The sequence below is a fragment of the Plecotus auritus genome (genome assembly GCF_963455305.1).
Source record: "Plecotus auritus genome assembly, chromosome: 8".
In the NCBI taxonomy this organism is placed as follows: Eukaryota; Metazoa; Chordata; class Mammalia; order Chiroptera; family Vespertilionidae; genus Plecotus; species Plecotus auritus.
In genome coordinates, this window is record NC_137782.1 from 152,863,627 (window position 1) to 152,882,804 (window position 19,178).

The 19,178-nt window shown below is 46.7% G+C and overlaps 1 protein-coding gene and 1 pseudogene across 5 annotated transcripts in view; one reads left to right on the top strand and one right to left on the bottom strand.

Moving 5' to 3' along the window:
• Positions 1-2,236: 2,236 nt before the first annotated feature.
• Positions 2,237-19,178, bottom strand: part of MTA3 (metastasis associated 1 family member 3) — a 138,396-nt gene continuing 121,454 nt past the window's right edge. For 2 of the 4 annotated variants that reach the window (XM_080685256.1, XM_080685257.1), the window contains exons 16-17: positions 17,848-17,994; positions 2,237-5,837 (exon numbers count right to left, since the gene is read on the bottom strand). In XM_080685256.1, the coding sequence (XP_080541382.1) occupies positions 5,812-5,837; positions 17,848-17,994 (173 nt within the window). In that variant the 3' untranslated portion in view covers positions 2,237-5,811. Of the gene's footprint in view, positions 5,838-6,608; positions 6,683-17,847; positions 17,995-19,178 lie in introns of all 4 variants that reach the window. The other 2 variants (XR_013961480.1, XR_013961481.1) reach the window with 2 other exon arrangements.
• LOC308256848 (large ribosomal subunit protein uL15-like) lies at positions 8,158-8,597 on the top strand (annotated as a pseudogene). The gene has a single exon. The product of its transcript is annotated as a large ribosomal subunit protein uL15-like (transcript).

Below are 19,178 nucleotides of genomic sequence, written 5' to 3' on the forward strand. Positions count from 1 at the left end.
ATGCCAATAGCGGCAGGTGAAGCTAAGTAGAGGACAGAAGTTGTGGTGGTTTGATTGTTCTGCTGTTGTGTTGACTAGATGGAGAAATTTAAACCCAGCGGTGGGAGAAGGGAGAGAAGGTGAAAATGAGGGAAGAGGGAAGAAGATGATGATAGAACAAACACAAACACTCTGTCCCAGGCCCTGTACTAAGCACTGTACAATTTATTTAGTCCTATGAGGTAGATACCATTATCCCATCTTACAGATGAAAAGACTGAGGCACAGAGAGGTTGAATAACTTGCCCAAGGCCATATAGCTAGTAAGTGACAGTCTGGTCGGAGTCAGGACATTCTACTGCAATGGGGGTGGGGGTGGGGGGTCGGGGAGGGATGGATTCAGCATGTGGGTACCAGAAGGGTCCTCTAGAGGCCCGGGGGTGCCTCATTGGGTTGTTGGAAAGGCACTATTACAGAGGGCCTTGGGGCAGAGGGGGAGACAGGTGAAGGGATTCTTAGACGGCTTGGCTCTGGTGTGTGTGAGGGCTTAGGGAGTGACAAAGGACTGGAATAGCTGGTTCTGAAAATAAGAAAACAAGCTCCTGACCAGCTGGCTGGTGTTACTCAGTGGTTGAGTGTTGACGTATGAACCAGGTCACAGTTCAATTCCTGGTCAGGGCACATGCCCAGGTTGCAGGCTCAATCCCCAGTGTGGGGTGTATAGGAGACAGCGATCAATGATTCTCTCTCATCTTTGATGTTTCTCTCTCTCTCCCTTCCTCTCTGAAATCAATAAAAATATTTTTTTAAAGAAAACAAGCTCCTAGCAAACATATAAAGGGGCCACTAAGCAAGCAGCGCAAAGGTACCTGGGGAGTCAGCACCCACAGCTATGGGGCAGCAACAGCCCCTATAGGTCGCATGGTTTCCTCCAGTGACCCCTCAGCTCAGAAGCAAGATCAGAACAAGTAGGAGGTAAAACTTAGCCAGAAGAAACCTTGGTGTGGATTTTGAACAGTGCCCTCTGGTTCTCCACTTACCACCCCAGAACGGAAGTTTGACCATAAAAAACCCAGTCTCGGCAATGGAACTTGAAGTTGGTACACCTTGGCAGGTAGGGCATGGGACACTCTGAACTCTACAGATCAGCTTCCAGAGAGAAGGAAATATTCAAGTCAGGATAAAAAGTCTAAATAAAAAGACACCAAGAACCACGGGGCACCTTATGGATTCCATGGAGGGGGGGCTGCTGTGTTCGACCTTGAGGGCTCTCTCTGCTTCCACAGCCTTCCCTGACCACCGGTCCAGCCTCACTGAGCCCTCTATCCTGGAACTCCTCCAAGTACTGGCACAGCCCAAGGTACAAGCTTCTCTGTCCTCCGGTAACCTCACGAGCTTATGTCTTGCTTCTCCAGGGAAACTCGTGAAAGAAACTTGGACTCTCTCTCTCTCCCCCTCTCTTGCATTTCTGTAGCTCGCTCTATCTTGCAATCTCTCAGTCACTCACAAATGCCAGCAAACAAGTCACAAACAGGTGTTCCTCCCAAACATGGGCTGGAGAGGTCCCGAGTGAGCCTGCAGTGGCCCAGCACAGCAACTGAGGCAGAGTGTACGCAGCCGGCAGACAGGCTGGAACCAATAAGATACGCACTAGAGAATAACGTCCACCAGGCAGGCGCCAGCACTCAGCCTGGGAAAGAAAGGGAGAATGCAGGGCATTTGATCAGGCTCCCTTTGCCTTTTGAGTTAACTCAGACATTTTTTATTTCTGCCTTTCAGGCCCGAGGACGACGGTCTGAGAAGAGGGTGCTGGGCTTCTGTCTGTGGAACATGCAGCTCCTGCATCCACTTCTTTTGCACAGGAGCCTTCCCCATGCACAGGGCACAGCACACACCCTCAGCTCACACCCCACACCTGGCACCGGGCAGAGCAGTGCAAAGTGGTTGATGGGCAAATGTCTGCTTGTTGCTCCTCACACCTCCAGGTTTGGGGGACACAGGGTCAAAGGCCACCTATTGGAGTGACCTGGCCTCACAAAACCTCCATTTGGCTTATGAGACAGCAGAAGAAAATGCAAACCCTGAGAGTCTCAGCATGTGGGAACATCAGGTCACTGGCTTGGCCTATGACTCCCCCAGGCCCTCAGCTATGCGGGGGATGCAGCACCTGAGACCAGGAGCACCTGATACTAGGGCTGTGTGCACCCACCCTGACAGCTGAGCCACTGTCCCAGCAGAGGACAGCATAAACCAGGCATAATTTCCAGAAATTTATTGGAAACATGATACAAATTGATTAGTAGATGGCATCTACTTACAGATAGATGGTGCACATTAGTATCACTCTCTGAATGAATGGTCCTGGGGAAACACTCATGACCACTGATGCATGTTCTGGGTCACTGTTCTCTGGCAGGGAAACCAGAGATCGGGGGAGAGAAATGGGCAGGGGTGGACATATAACTGGGTCACAGCTTTCCTGAGGGGCATGGTGAGGGGGGCTGCTACATGGGTAAATTCCCCCAAAGGAAAACAGGGACAACTGTTGAGAATAAAGGCTTTCTCCCTCCCTCCCAAATGCACTTTTCTCTCTGGGTAGAGTGAAAAAAAAAATCTATAAAAACCCAGGGGCAGTTCCTCCATCTCCCCTCACCGGGAGCTCAGGACAGCATGGGGCATGAATACCAGGCTCGGACATGATACAGAGAGAGCAGACGGAGGCCACACACGTCCTGGTCTGGTTACCCTCAGACCTGCTCCTCGCCCTTCCCAGCTCCGCTGAGTGGTGGGGAGCTGACCGCTGAGCGTGTCTGTCCCGGCCCCCAGGTTGGCTAGCTTCCAGCTGGGTGTAGCTAACGAGAGGCACCTGCAGAAATCTGGAAGGTACACGCTAGGGAAAAGCCAGCCCATTTCTCCCGTCTCTGCCTGGGGCGTTTCTGGCAAGGACTGTGCCTCCTTGTGGCTGCAGCTCCTGCTGGATAGGCCCCCTATGGTCCCAGGTTCCTCCCAGTGTTCCTGTACCCCAGGATCTCGTAACATGGCCTCTCCTCTGTGTCCCATCAGTCTTCCAACTCACCTCGGGATTGCTCCCCACTCCCGTTCGGCCTCTCAGCTTTTCTGGTTTCTGTGCTACAATTACCTGCATTAAAACCCCTCTGTTTTAATACTTAGAGCGGCTTCTGTTTTCCTGTTGGACACTGACACAGAAACTGGGCTATGGGCAAGGTGGACTTGTGAGAGGCAAGCTAAAAAGCCAGTCTGGTGTCCTCCTCTTTTGCGCCCCCTCTAGGATAGGAAATTGGGGGTTCAGAGGGGTATGATAGAGAAGGAGAGGGGAGAAGACTTGCAGAGCTTCTGGGATCTCATCCAAGGGAGCACAGACCAGGCTCAGCACGGCACCCACTGCGCATGTCAGCTGTGGGCCATGCAGACAGACTGTATGTCCACCCACAAGCTCACTGACACACCGACACATACAATGGTGACACGGTGGCCCCAGGAAGGGGGTGGCTGGGAAACCCTGTCAGCACCAAGTGCTCAGACCGGCAAAGGCCAACGTCAGAGGCTCCTTGGCGTCCTTCCGCTTCCCTGGAGTGTTCACTCGAATGCTGCGGGGCTTTCCAGAGGTGAAGTGAGATCTTACTCAACATCCTCTTCGTAGGAGGATGGGGCTGCAGAGCAGCTCTGACTACAAGGCGGAGGAAGAGCCTTCTTGGTACACGTGGCTCAAAGGGAGCTGTACCTATGCCAGAGCCACATGTGCCCCGGAACTGGGGTGGGCCTCCCCGTTCCTCCTTCATTCCTGGCCTGGCCCCCGTCTCCACCTCTCCTGGGCCTGGTAACAAGGCAGAGAGAATGAAGCTGGAGCAGCGTCACGGGCAGCCCACTGCTTCTCTAACCGACAGGCACATTTCATGTGGGTGGGGGGAGGAGTGGAAGGGCGAGGGGAGCATTCACCGTCCATGAGGCACAATAAATTCAGGGCAGGGCACGGAGAGACAGCTTTCCCATGTCTCTCAAGAACACACCACGTGGCGTGTGCTGTGGAGCCAGTTGCACCCCCACCCCCTGAATCTGGGTCTTTTCTGAAGGGGCTTCTCTTGGGACACCCTAAAGGCAAGACCTGCCACCTCCTCCCACTCACTGAGCTCCTCTGACACAGGTCCACCCGCGGAGCCCCAAGCCAAGACCCAGAATAGCCCAAGAGTTGGCAGTGGTGAGAATGTCCCCGGGTCACCCCCGCAGGAGCCTAAGATGAGAGCCAACTCCTCCTCAGGAGAGAAGCCACCGTGACTGCAAAACCAGAAAAGGAAAAGGCAGCTCAAACTCCAAGCCTCGCCTTCAGCAGCATGCATCATCACATCCTCTTTGCAGAGCGGCACCAGCTCTGAGGATCTGGACACTGAGAATGTCATGGTCATTTTAGTGATACTTCACTCTGCCTGGGGACTGAGCGGGTGGGATCAACTCAATTGTAGCCACTCTGTCCTGCAACCGCCTAGCTGTTTGGGGCACCGACCATCAGCCGCCCAGCTGCCTCCCAGCTGCAGACCCCATGGACAGCTGGGAGGCCAGGCTCCAGTTTTCTCCTGGTGTTGGACCAGGTGATCTGCAGCCTGTCCCTGCAAACGGAGGGCAGGGGAGTAGCCAGGCTTCACATCGGCTCGGGGAGCCAGGGCGGCACCAAGTTCCTGGCCCTGCTGCTGTATGCACAGAGCACAGAGCACAGCCTGTGATGCCACTGAGGGCTGATGCTGACAGCAGACAGGAGACCAAGCCAGTGGAAACCAGGCCGCAGGCAGGTCTCCCGGGGCCCAGGCACAGGTGCTCACAGAAGCGTTTGGGCAGGAAGGGTGGGGGCTCATGGTGTCCTATTCACAGACCCACCTGCAAACCCAGCTCTCTCACTTCACCTTCCGTGGCCAAATAATTCCATCTGCTTAAAAAAGAGCTGGGTGATCTGTAACGTGTTGAAGGAGCAACCTGGCTGCAATGCCCTGTCAGCTGGTCTGGCCATAAGCGAACGGGAAAACACGCAAGTGGCTTGTCACAGTGATAGACATGCTTGGCTCAGTGTAAACACCTGCTCCAGCGGGAGCTGTCAGGGACCAAGCAGAACCAAGCAGAACGCCAACTTCTCTTCAGTGACAAAATACAGACAATATGAAGAGTGCACAGGCTTCCCAAAGACACTTTTCTTATCATTTGTCAGAAGGTAAGTCTGTACCTTGAAAGGTAGGGAAGGGATCAAATATAAGATGCAGGAGGTAAAGAGGAAAATTTCCCCATTAAAAAAAATTACTATGAAGCCGAGTGAGAAAAAGCCAGTGACAGTATCAGCGAGGACAAGGGAAATATTGTGAATTGCATAAACACTGGCACATTTGTTAAGAAAAATCCATTCAGAAAGATGCCATGTCCCTCCTGTACACAGTCATACAGCTTACAACAGAGCTGAGCTGGCGCATGCAGGGCAGCAGTGGCTCGGAGCTCTCAGCCGCCCCCCTGCCCCAAGAGCTGCTGTGCGGGGTGCAGGGTGTGAGAAGGGAGGAGGCGGAGTGGCTCTCTCTTTCCCTTAATTCTCAGGCAGGTTTCTCGGGGACAGCGAGGTCTCTGAGGAAAGCGAGGTGACACTGATTCACACAGGGAGACTCAGCTTTTTGGACGTGCACCCCTACAGTTTCTTCCCCCTCCCCCCTCATCAAGTCTCCATGGGGTGCACACGGGAGGTCTCCCACTGAAATGTACTGGGGATGGGGCTGCCTCCTTCCCAGGCACGGCCATGAACATCAGCAGGGCAGGGAGCAAGTCTTGCGATGAAACATGGGTAGCTCAGTCTGACACGCAGCATGTGAGTTCTGGAAAAGGGAAGAAAAAGGGTCAAAGTTAAATGAGTTCTGACGGCAGAGGCAAAGTGAGGAGGGATGGAATCAGACCTCCCACCAACATGGCAACCTTCGAGGGAAGGAGGCTGGGCAGGAACTCAAATAAAAGCTCACAATGCAGTTTAAGGCTGGACCAAGGGAAACTTTCATTGAGGCAAGAAAACATGTGAATAATACTGAAGTGTTAAAGCTGGGTCTTGGATGGGCAGATTTAGTCATCACTGCAGGCGCAACCCCTCAGCTGGCCAGTGCTTATCTGCTTATCAGACTGACATCATGGACCCTCTGTGACCAGAGGCTAAGGGACAGGGAACACACTGGCAGGAGGAGGCACCGCTGGCTCTGAGGTAAGCATAATTAATCATAAGAATGTGGGCGCTCAGATGCTAGAAACACAATTTTTTTTTAGGAGGGGAATAAACCTCAAACATCCACAGGGTCCCTCATTCTCACCCTCTCCACTTCCCCCAAACACCTTCAACTCTCCTGTCCCAGAGCTGGGCACCTACAGACTCTCAGTAGAAATGAGTAAATGAAAAGCAGAAGTGGCTGAAAACCATATCATCACCATCTGGTATTATCAGTGGGTTGTGAAACCTTTGGTTTGGTTATTAGGAAATTGGCGGGGAGGGAAGTGGGGCTTGTTTGCTGAGACGGGGAGGTCGTCCGGCCAAGGTGGCACTCGGCTGTTCTCGCCCATCATGCATGCCACCTGCAACCAGCAGAGGATATGGGGACGCTCACCTTCACAGCCTCCCGCCCTCCTGAGGAAGGTCTGCAGGATGGAGCAGAGCTGCGCCTTCACTTCAGGAGCCTTTCTAGAATAGGGGAGATATATGTACACAGCCTGATATTTGGTAGGGCTCAGCAAATATGTGTTCAATAAAAACCCAGGTAATTCAGTTAGGACTCGGGCTAACCTTTGCTTTATGGAGTCTACTGAAAATTACGTAACGGACTTATTTAACTTTCATCAGAACCTTGCCTGGGTGTGAGAAAGGTTAAGAAACTGCTCAAGGTCACACATCAAGTAAGCTGAGGAATCAAGATTTGAACCTAGATCTTAATTCAGGTCAAGTTTTTCCTACTACACCAAGCTGCCTATTCTCTATCCAGCCCAGTAAGAGCATACTATCCTCTTCAGTGTCTGAATTAACGGCTATATATGTGTCATTACATTTTAGAAGCCTCTTTCTCTCTCTCTCTTTTTTTTGGGGGGGTGGAAGTGGGGGTGGGGGTGAGTTCTGACATTCATTTATTTGTCCAAACCCTAATGGAATTAAGCCATCTGCCAGAAGAGCTACCTGTAATAGTTTCCCAAGTGTCTGGTCTGCCATGGTAAACCGTGCTTTCATCTCTTTATACTCAACTTACCTGCTCCAATTTCCAAAGCAACCCTCTCCCCCCAGCATCTCAGGATCCGGCATCCAGGTTCACACCAGCCTTCATCACACTGGCCATGGCTTTACGTTGGGATATGTCACCTCTCTGCATTCCAGGCTGAAGAAGCCCAATGCTTATCACCTGCCCCCCGAAGGCTATCGCTTCACTCCTGGATGCTCAGAAGTTCCCCAACCTCACTGCATTTCCTTGAAGCAAGAATGAGAGCCACACGCAGCAGACACAGAGGTCCCCAGCAGGGCAGCCCTGGCAGAGGCCCCAGGAAAAGATCTACTTGGGGCAGGGAGTGAATCCACAACCCAAGTACGGGCCCTTGACCTGGAATCAAACCTGAGACCTTTGGGTGTGCGGGCCAACACTCTAACCACTGAGAAACACTGGCCAGGGCTGGCAGAGTTTTGAACTACCACGTGTAGGTGAGACTCCCAGGAGCCCAGTGGGAAACATCTGCTGGAAGGCTAAAAGAGGCCAAGCAGCAACCTCAGCAGCTGTCCAGGGCTGAGAAGACAGAGTTTAGAATTCAAGTTCTGCGGACTGAAGGATCCCAGGTTCAATTCCGGTCAAGCGTATGTACCTTGGTTGCAGGCACATCCCCAGTAGGGGGTGTGCAGGAGGCAGCTGATCGATATTTCTCGCTCATCAATGTTTCTAATTCTCTATTCCTCTCCCTTCCTCTCTGTAAAAAAATCAATAAAATATATATTTTTAAAAAATTATTAGACCTGAGAAGAAAATGCAACCCATAACCAAAATAAAAGTCACTGGAAGATGATTAACAGATGATTCAGATGTTAGAATTAGCAGATATGGACTTAACTATTTAAAATATATATATGTAAAAAATATATATATATGTTAAAGAATCTACAGCTCTTGCAGCTCGGCCACCGACATGCCATCCAGACTGAGGAAGACCCTAAAACTTCGGGGCCACATGAGCCACGGCCACGGCCGCATGAGCAAGCACAGGAAGCACCCCGGGACCACAGCTTGCATCATCACAGGATCAGCTTCGACAAATATCACCCAGGTGACTTTGGGAAAGTTGGTATGAGGCATTACCGCTTAAAGAGGAACCAGAGCTTCTGCCCAACTGTCAACCTTGATAAACTGTGGACCCCGGTCAGTGAGCAGACATGGGTAAACCTACCAAAAGCAAGACTGGAGCTGCTCCTATCACTGAGGTGGTGCGATCGGGCTACTACAAAGTTCTGGGGAAGGGAAAGCTCCCAAAGCAGCCTGTCTTTGTGAAGGCCAAGTTCTTCAGCAGAAGAGCCGAGGAGAAGATTAAGGGTGTTGGTGATGCCTGTGTCCTGGTCACTTGAAGCTACATGGAGGGAAGCTCATTAAAATGTCCACAAGTAAAAAAAAAAAAAGAATCTATAGAAAAATCTGGATATAATAGGTGAGAAGATGATGTATCTTAGAAGAATATAAAAAAACAAAATGAAAATTCTAAAACTGAAAAATATAAAATCTGAAATAAATAATTTGTTGGATGGAATTAAAAGCAGATTTCATACTATGGAAGAATCAGTGAACTTGAAGATAGATCTCTAAAAATTATTCAAACTGACAAAGGGTACATACCATATGACTCCATCATATAAAATTCCAGAAAATGTAAACTAATCTGTGGTAACCAAAAGCAAATCTGTAGCCACCTGGGATGGGATGGGGAGGAAGGGTGGCTAGATTATAAAGGTGTAAGAAAATGTCTGAGGGTGATGGATAAGTTTATTATCTTGATTGTGGTGACTGTATATATATATGTTAAACTTGTCAAATTGTATATTTAAAAATATGTATAGTTTACTGAAGGTCAATTATGCCTCAGTAAAGCTATTTTAAAAAGAAATGATAATGGAAAATGGCTCTTTAGGATTTTTAAAAAATCTGTGCTGGAACAGCATGCACTGTCTTTAGAGATACTATAAGAATCATTCTACTTTGAGTTTAATAAAACTAAAAAAAAAAATCATTTAAAAAAATGAAAACAAGAGGAGGCACTAGCTGGTTTGGCTCAGTGGATAGAGTGTTGGCCTGCGGACTAAAGGGTCCCAGGTTTGATTCCAGTCAAGGGCACATGCCTGGGTTGTGGGCGCGATCCCCAGCAGGAGGCATGAAGGAGGCAGCTGATCAATGATTCTCTTTCATCATTGATGTTTCTATCTCTCTTTCCCTCTCTGAAATCAATTTAAAAAATATTTTAATAAAATAAATAAAAACAAGAGGAAAAGAAAACTGGTGTGGTCATATTAACATCAGACAAAATAGACTTCAAGACAAGTAGTATTAACAGAGAGAAAGATCATTTCATAATGATAAAATGGCCAAAAAGACAAAAATTCTAAATACATATATATTCAATAACAGAACTTCAAAATACATGAAGCAAAATTTGACAAACTAAATAGACAAGTCTGGTTGGAGTATAACATTGAGAAAGTCTCCAGAAAGTAGAGTAAAAAGACACAGAGAAAGAAAACTGGAGAAACAAGAAGAAAATCAGAGGACCAGTGCAGGAGGGCCAATATCTAATGTCTTAACCATTTTTCTGCTGACTGCTCTCAGGTGCCTTCTAGGTGGTCGGCCCTACTTCCCAGGACTCATTCTCGGCCTTGCTCACTGACTGCCCTGAAGAGGCTCCTATAGGCACTCAGTGAAGCTGCCATAGGACTGTCATGAAAACAGTCTTCTCAGATATCCTCTTTAGGAACCGCCATCTAACAAAGTTGCCTTCAAGCCTGCTCCTCATTTTACATTAATTATTTTTCATATTCATTAATATGTAAATAGTTGCTAATAACAAATATTTCGTTGAGGGAGAAGAATACATAGATTATAACTCAGATGGTTTCTGAGCTTAAAGAATGCTCAACCATCTGGAAGGGAAAACAGGAAACAGGGAAAGAGCAAGGTTGAGAAGCTCAAAATGAACCCAGTGGGGGACCCATATCAACTAGACTGTGACTAATTTTTCCATTTCCATTGCCCTGAGGACTCTGCAGTTTCAGAAGACTTCTCACTCCTTCACTGAGACCCAAAGAGACTGAGTGCTCAGGGGGATGCCTAAATCAATTGGTTTTGGGGATTGGTCTTTATTGCCCTGGGGGCATCTAATACTGATGTCCCAGTGGCTTGCTCAGACATTTGTGCCTGTTCTTTTGATGAATGAGTTGAACCTATTCCAAAGAAGAGTGTTTTTCAGAGACCAAATCCCCACCCTCTGCTGTTTCTTCCCTTTTGTTTTCCAAGCATCTAAAAAACCTTGGGACCCAGCTTTCAAGTCAAAGGTTCACTTTCTTTCTCAAAGGTTCACTGTTGCCGAAACCGGTTTGGCTCAATGGATAGAGCGTCAGCCTGCAGACTGAAAGGTCCCAGGTTCGATTCCGGTCAAGGGCATGTACCTTGGTTGCAGGCACGTCCCCAGTAGGGGGTGTGCAGGAGGCAGCTGATCGATGTTTCTCTCTCATCGATGTTTCTAACTCTCTATCCCTCTCCCTTCCTCTCTGTAAAAAATCAATAAAATATATTAAAAAAAAAAAAAGGTTCACTGTCTATGTGTCACTGAGAATGGAAGGACATAGGGATAGTCCGGCTTAAAAGGTTTCCTGTAATGACCTTTGCAGGTAAACAGAGATACTTTTCGAGGAGGCCAGAGCTGGCCCTCAAGCTGAGGACCGCTGAGGACCCCTGAGTAACTATCACAGACTTCTGTCACTCTTCTAAGACCTCCACACTACTGAGAGGGTCACTGGTATAGACCTCTTACAGGCTCACATGCTTGTACTTCCCTCAGGGAACAGGAAAGAAGTATTTGATTATTAGTAAACCCAGGCATGGTCCCAGGGGTGGCTAATTTGGCATCCTACCAGAATATACCATAACACCAAGTTGTGGATTACTCATACCTAACGTACTTGAGTCTGTCTTCCTCTACAACCCCCACCCCAAAGCTTCACACAGTATGAGGGAACATCCTTCCACTGCTCTCAGATAATGCTTCAACTATCCTGACCTCTCCTAGATACATTAGGTACTCTGCTATAATTGCTTCACATTCAGTAAACCCTGCAGTCATAAGGATCCATTAAAAAAAAATACTGGGGAAGTGGGGGGTGGGGGGGGAGGCACCTTAAAGGTACTCTTATGTACTCAACCAGGTTATATAACATTACACCTTGAGACAAGAAGACCAGAGGTGAGTCTAGGGTACTCAATGTTCTTCCATAAACAATGTTTTGGAAAATTCAATAATATTATAATCTTTGGAAATGGCATTAAAAATTTGACAGAAGGCAGGCTAGGCTGAAGCATGCCTAGGAGAGCCATCAGCTGTTCCTGGCCGTCTATTTTTACTGGGATTTGTGAAGACAGCAGATGCAGTCCCTGAGCTCTCTCGCTGGTACCATGGTCCTCACCACCACCCATCTCCCAGGGTTGGAATGCAAACAGTTGGAACTGTTGAGTCACTGATTTCAGAAACAAGTCATCAAAAGGACAGTCTTCACACCCCAGATCATAATATTGTACTTAGAGACATCCATGTTAGATATCCTCTCTACATGGGAGATTGAGAGAAATAATATTACTCAATGTAGAAAGCAAATAAGAAAAAAATTAGATTTACAGTGGACTCACATATCCCAGGGGAAATAAGCCAGAGGAGAGCAGATTAAAAAGAAGCTTATTGTACAATTCATCAATTTCCTTGGCTCAGATGCCCAGACTCTGTCCCACTGAAAATACCTCTCGTCTGAGCCTGTCGCTTTGGTTTTCCTGACACACTGAGTAGTACCCCTGGGATCAAAGCTGTCATCTCAGAAAAGGCTTAAGGGCACCTCCAGTTGATGCTCCCTTGGTCTATGTCACTACACAGAACAATCTGTTCTCAGTGGTCCCCACTGATGGAGACATGGTAGGCAGTCCTCTTGTCCCTGCGCAGCAGAATGAAAGATCTGCTGATTGACCACAACTCAAGCATCTGACAGCAGGGGGCAACCAAGGACATCTTCTTAGTGGGTCAGGAGAGGATGAGATGCCTGTACAGCTCATCTGTCCCTCTCCACTTTGGGTTTTGTTTTTTTTCCCCTGACTCAGCCTTCACTCTGAAAAAGATTCCGCAGTCCAGGATCATGATGTCCCACCCCTTCTGCTGTAGGGTCTCTAATTATAGGCGCATGCAGAAAACTAAGTGAGTTTTCTCTATAATCCTAATTTCCAGTCTTCAATAAGCCTCTAAATAACTTAATCAAGGGCAATTTCTCTTTTAGATACTGGCCTCTTCTGATGTGTAACCATTTACCTTCAAGCAAGCGCATGCGTCATTTTTGAGAACCATACTCTTAGGTAAGGAAGCAATGTAATTGTAAGGAAAGAATTGACATTTTATTTATATACAACTCACATACAACTACAAAAACTTTGGTTGATATCCTAAAATTTCCAAAATAATAACAATTCTCCTTTAAAGGAGGGGATGGAATCTTAACACTAAATGAGCATCTACTACAAATTAGAGTCAGTGCTGGGAATAGCATATACTTTAGTTTAAACACATTTCATTTAAAGGTGATTCTGTGGATCTTCTCTTCTTTTTTCTTTCCTCTCTCTGAAACTAATATAGCTTCTATGCCCTAAGTTCCAAAAAAAGGAGGGGGTATAATATGGGCAGAGGAGTTTCAGAGAGGCAGGAAAAGAAGGTGAAGGCTTTTATTAGACAACTAGATGCCTGGTGCACGAAATTCGTGCACTTGGTGGGGGGTCCCTCAGCCAAGCCTGAGCCATCTTGCAGTCCAGGAGCCCTCGGGGGATGTGACTTGTATGGGGAGTGGGCCTAAGCCGGCAGTCGGACATCCTTAGCACTGCCACGGAGGCAGGAGAGGCTCCCGCCACCGCTGCTGCACTTGCCAGCCGTAAGCCCAGCTTCTGGCTGAGCGGTGCTCCCCCTGTGGGAGCGCACTGACCACCAGGGGACAGCTCCTGCATTGAGTGTCTGCCCCCTGGTGGTCAGTGCGCCCCCTGGTGGTCAGTGCACATCATAGCGACCGGTCGTTCGGTCAATTTGCATATTAGCCTTTTATTATATAGGATGATGGCTTATACTTCATAGTCTGAACAAAGAAAAACACCCTCTACATTCTTACAAACACACCCATCTCCTACACACAGAAAACTAAACACCTCCCAGGTATATGCTGCACTCAACACACCCATCTGGGTCCTTATTGGCCCAGGGAAACACCAACCTTGAAGTCTCAATCTCATCCCTGCTACTGGCTAGCCCTGTGACTTTGGGCAAATCCCTTAACTTCTCTGAGCCTTTTTCAGTTTTTTCATGATTAAAATGCCAGTTCCAGATGGGTATTAGACCTGTAAGAGTGATCACTTCACAAGTTAGGCTTAAATGTCTAATCACTAGTGTAACTAAAAAATAAAAATTTTTAAAGTAACAAATAGACCTAACTGGTTTGGCTCAGTGGATAGAGCGTGGGCCTGCGGACTGAAGGGTCCTGGGTTCGATTCCAGTCCAGGGCGCAAACCCAGTTTGCGGGCTCGATCCCCAGTGTGGGGCGTGCAGGAGGCGGCCGATCAGTGATTCTCTTTCATCATTGATGTTTCTATCTCTCTCTCCCTCTCCCTTCCTCTTTGAAATCAATAAAAATATATTTTAAAAAATAAAATAACAAACAAAAAAATAAAATGCAGGTTATAACAGTTAGCTCATAAAGTGTTTACAAAATCAAGTCATATAAAGTAAGTGAAGAATTTTTAATCATTATAACAACTTCCCTAAGGCAAACACATTCTGTGCTTCACAGAGGAAAAAACAGATTTAAAGAAACCAAGTGATTCATCCAAGTCCACACAGGAAATAATCAGAGATGTCAGCAATGAATCCCATCTGACTGCAAACACTCGGATGTCCGGGCAACGCCTCCATCCCACTGCTGCCCTTTCTTTGGGCTCCTGGACACAGAAAGGTTTTCCAGTTAAGTTCCCTCCATCCTGCTCCCAGGACCTTCTCTACTCACAGCCACTTGGAGTTAAGCAAGTAGGCCAGGTGGGTTGGTTTGCTGGCAATAAAAATGTCACCAAAGCATCTGTAAGTCTGAAAAGGAGGGACAGGATTTGGAAAGCACCGTGACTGTGTGTGGCACGCCACTGAACCAATGGCTGGGGGCGGGGGAGGGGGGGGGGTGGTGACACTGAAGTGTAGGGGACTGACAAGGTACTAGGTAGGTCTATATTTTGAAACGTCACTCTTTTTATCATTACTGACCCCCAGCAAGGGGCTTCTTATGTGTGCAGATTTTATATTCAACCTCAGAGCTGAAGTCTGTGAGGGTAGGCACAGAGTCTGTGTGTGCCCAGTGCCGTGGTTAAGCTTACAGGGCACACCGAGTGCTGGCTCCCAGTCACCAGTCACACCAGGGCCTTTAAAGGGCTGGGCCAGGGAAGGTGGAAGACAGTGAGCTTCAGGAAGCAATGAGACGCTGAACATCATTTTCTTTTAAAATGTCAGGGAAATCCTTTCTGCCAGCAGAAATCCAGACTCTTCCCATCATCTAGAACCTCCACCTAAAGACAGAGGGTGAGTGAAGGAGGCAAGCCACTGAGAAGGGGCCAGGAAGCCCTGAGGCGGAGAGACCTGGATATTTCAGTTCAATCAGGTTTCGTTTCCTTAAATTAGTTCTGTCCATCAAAATCCTGTTTGGTGCGATCATCTGTCTGACTTGCTGATAATTAAGTGGCAATGCTAATTGATTTTATTATTGGATCACACAGGGCCTGGCTTCCCCATGAGTTTGTATCTATCAATTCTAGTATATGACAGCATCAACTATCCCATGAAAACTCACTATTAGCCTAACATTTGTTCTGGTATTTTGAGATCACCTTGTAAATTCAGGTTAGTCAGCATTCCATATCCCAAAGAAATAAGAAACAGACACATTATCCCAAGAAAAAGGTCCACTGGAAATACAAAAATGGGGACATTTTCCAAAATGTGTATTTCTGCTACACTCGTCTCTCAGCTCCACATCCATCCATCTAAACTCACTTCTGTTCAATTAGCATTTATTGAGCACCTACTAAGTTCCAGGCACTGTGCTAGGCAGTAGTGATGCTGGGGCTGGGACTCTGCAAACACACTTCTCCTTAGCCACCAGGTTCCCTGTCACACCAGTAGGGGTTGCTAGAAGGAGCATGAAAGGCTTAAGGATGGAGAAGAGACTGGTTTTTTCCTCTTCCTGTCAGCATCACCCCAATAGCAGCTCCACTTCCCAGCTTTACTTCACACAGAACCAACCTCATCACACCTGACAGATGCCAACACCCACAGAAGTGTCCTCTCGAGGGCTCCGAGTTCCAGCTCCTCAGGGCCCTCCTTGAGCTTCTACCTGTGACAACCCCAACTTCTTCCTTCTACTCTTCCAACCTTGGGGATGGTGGCTGCTTCCCATGCCACCACCACCACCAACCTCATGTTCCCCATCTACCTCTCTGGTCCCTCAAAATCATATTGATTTTTGTATTAGCTGTTAAAATAAGTTAAAATAATTTATGTAGTTTCTGTTTTGCTGAAAAATACAGTGCAGTTGGGAGCCACAACTTTATTTATAACAGTGGTCAAAAGAACAGACTCTCATACCAGTCACACCTGCAGGGAAATCCCAATCTATTTATGTAGTACCTGGTAACTGTAAAAACTTTAATTCATCTCTCTAGGTCTCGTTTTCTCAATCACTTTCATTTATTCAATTAGCATTTATTGAGTGCCTACTACCTTCCAGGCACTGTGCTAGGCAGATAGAGCTAAATGTTATGCAAAACAGTAAAATTTCCTGACCTGGGGCCGTCGGTTGTGTGAATCAGATGAGATAGCACAGGTAAAGCAGGTCACCAGCCTTCCTCTCTGTACCATGACAGGAGAGCAAAGACAAATGGATCTTAAAGAAAAAAGTGTTTCAACAGCTAGGTCTCTGAGAAAATGAAGCAAGTGTCTCTTCCTCAATGAGGCGGAAGGTCTCAGTCAACATAACACCAGGGATTCATTACATGCCCTGCCCATTCCTCCTGTTCAGAGAAACGACGACCTTGTAGCAGCATTCATTCAGGAGAAAATGGGACAAACAGCCATAGAGAGGCAACACTACAAGTAGTTTTTGTTTTTTCCTAGAATTCCCAAGGAGACAGTTACCTGTGATACAAGGAAAGAGCAACAGGAACTGCAATGCAGGCCTGGGACCCAAATGACCATGACCAAGGGGTGTGAGTGGAAAAGATACTTTTCTCCATAAAGAAAATATGTATATAGGTGCACACATTCATTTGATACATACATATCAAATAACCAGAACTTACTTTTTGCTTTCTGCAGTAAGATTGTAAGCCTAGAGAGGCCAGGGAAGTGATGAGATGGAAAAGAAAGATTCCTGATTCCAGTTAAGCCTGAATGCAAGGGCCCCAGGCTGTGGGCAAGGAAAAGCTGGAAAGAAATCCCATCTCCACATTTTGACATAATCATTCCCCGGTCTTCTGGTGTCTAGACATTAGGCATATCGTGGCAATGATGTCCAGTGCTCTCATTAGCGAGGAAGTTGTGTCTGCAAGATTACTGTGTAGCTAAATTCTTGAAAGCCATATCTACAACAATTGATAAGCCTATAAATGCAAACTAAACTCCTCACCCTCAAATTTTTATTCATTTTGACATCATTATGACCACCAAAAGTCATTCTGGGGGAAAAAAGAACACCATGGAAAATTATTACTAGAAGGTCAATTTTGCACCCTTGATCTAAGGCCTCATTATTATAACAAATTTACTGTCACTGAAGGAATTTAGTGTTCCATAAGACATGAAAAGCCTGGAAAGGGTTTAATTCATAAATAAATGCCAACATTTAAACAATCAAGACAGTTTCAAACTCCAGGACTACTGAAATGAACACTACATATTGCCTGGATGCTTTATAGTTCCATTGGCAACATAATTCAATTCCACCTGAAATCATATGGCCAAGCCCAAGAGAAGTACTTTGGATCAGAGGTGATAGTTCTGTTTTTCCATTAGAAACAAATTGTTATTTCTGTATTTAGGACATCACTCAGGCAATTCCGTTCGTGACTTACAGCACTCCTGAGCAATTAAAAACAATTATAAGATGAAAGAAGTAGGGGACAAATGTCAAATTGAGAACAACCCACGGAAGGCTGAAGAACCCCAGAGAGCACTGCTGTCTCAGACAGAAGGCGAAATCATCCCTTCTGCCCAAGGAAATATAAATGAGCAGTGAGTGTGCATCCCAGCAAGAACATTACTACCCAGCAGAGGCAACCTGCTAAATACACACTTCATCTCTGAACAAGCCTCCTAAGAGGAAGTGGGAGCAAAAATGTTTCTCCTGAAGAGGAGAAATATCACCTGGCAAATGTCTTCACCATGGCACATGGCCACCTTCCCTTTTCTTCCCCTCACCACACTTTTAGTTGTACATTCTTAGATTTGGCAGACGATGCCTAGCAGTGGCCAGGCGTATCAGAACAGCCTTGCATTTCTGGGCTTACTTACCACCCAGGCCATTGTGATGACTGTAGTTTCTTTTCCCCAAAATGCTCAGAGTCGTGTGATTCGGGGTGGTTAGCATCCGCTTGGTAGTTGGAGTTTGTAGAGTTGGTGTAGATCGAATTACATTAGGTTTCTTCGAAGGATGGATCTCTGACGGGGGGTTGGGGGGGGTGGGAAAAAAGGTTTCTCAACTCAGAACATGGTATTAAAAATCTATGGGTTGAACTTCCCTGGTTAATAGGCACACATCTTATTTCTTAATGAGCTGAGAGTCGGTTCCTTAGGAGCCAGCCTGTTTTCCCAAGGACTTGCATAATTAATCAGCTTCAAGTGCTGTTACCATGACTGCTTTCCTTATCAAAAGCGAGCTGGTTCTTTCCTGCTAGCTGGAGGTCTAGCTTCATGTTGTCAGTACAAGCAAGAAAAAGAAAGAAAAGGAAAAAAAAAAAAAACACTATAGAAGGTCACTTAAATACAAGCTGTACTAAGGGAATAATAAGGCATCTGACTCTTCAAGGTATTAGCAATCCAAAAACTACCTGGAGAGGTAGCCTCAGAGAAAACCACCTCCATGTTCTATCAGAACTTAGCAAGTACCCATATCTGGTGCATAGAGCTTTCTGAAAAACAGGGTTCCTCCTCAGGTTCTGCACCCAGGGTATGGGACCAGGGTCAATCACTCCCCGCCCAGAACATATTGATATACATGAAATCTGACACCAAACTCCAACTACTAGAGTCAAGAAGCAGCAGAAGAAAAGAGGATATAGCACAGAACTATAATGTGCGCGTGGTGTGTGTGTGTTTAAGTGAAGCATGTTGTTGTCAGGCACACAGCCCAGAACCACTCATTCACTTTTTGGACAGAGTAGAGGGACAGCAATTGCAATACTGTAAGAATTGGAATTTAAGGACCTCAGTCTGTTACTGATACTGAACAACCTCTTCTCCAAAGCTAAACTTGCTCACTGATTCTGAGTTAACACCCAGTGTGCCAACCATGCACAAGCCACCCTTCTTTTCAGGTGAGAGCCAGGATAACAGCCTCATTTACTGAAATTTAGGAAGAGCCTTTAGCATTATTAGAATTACTATATCTTGTTCTGGTCAAAATCCTACACTTGTTGAAACTGGATCAAGTACTAACCAAAATATGGCGCTGATTTTTCTTTTTCCAAAATAGCATTGAAGCTCTGCTAACCTCATTTAAAAAATATGTACTTCTTATTGATTTTTGGAAAGAGAGGAAGGGAGAGGGAGAGGGAAACATCGATGTGAGAGCAAAACATCCACCAGTTGCCTCCTGCACACCCTCTACGGGAGATCAAGCCGCA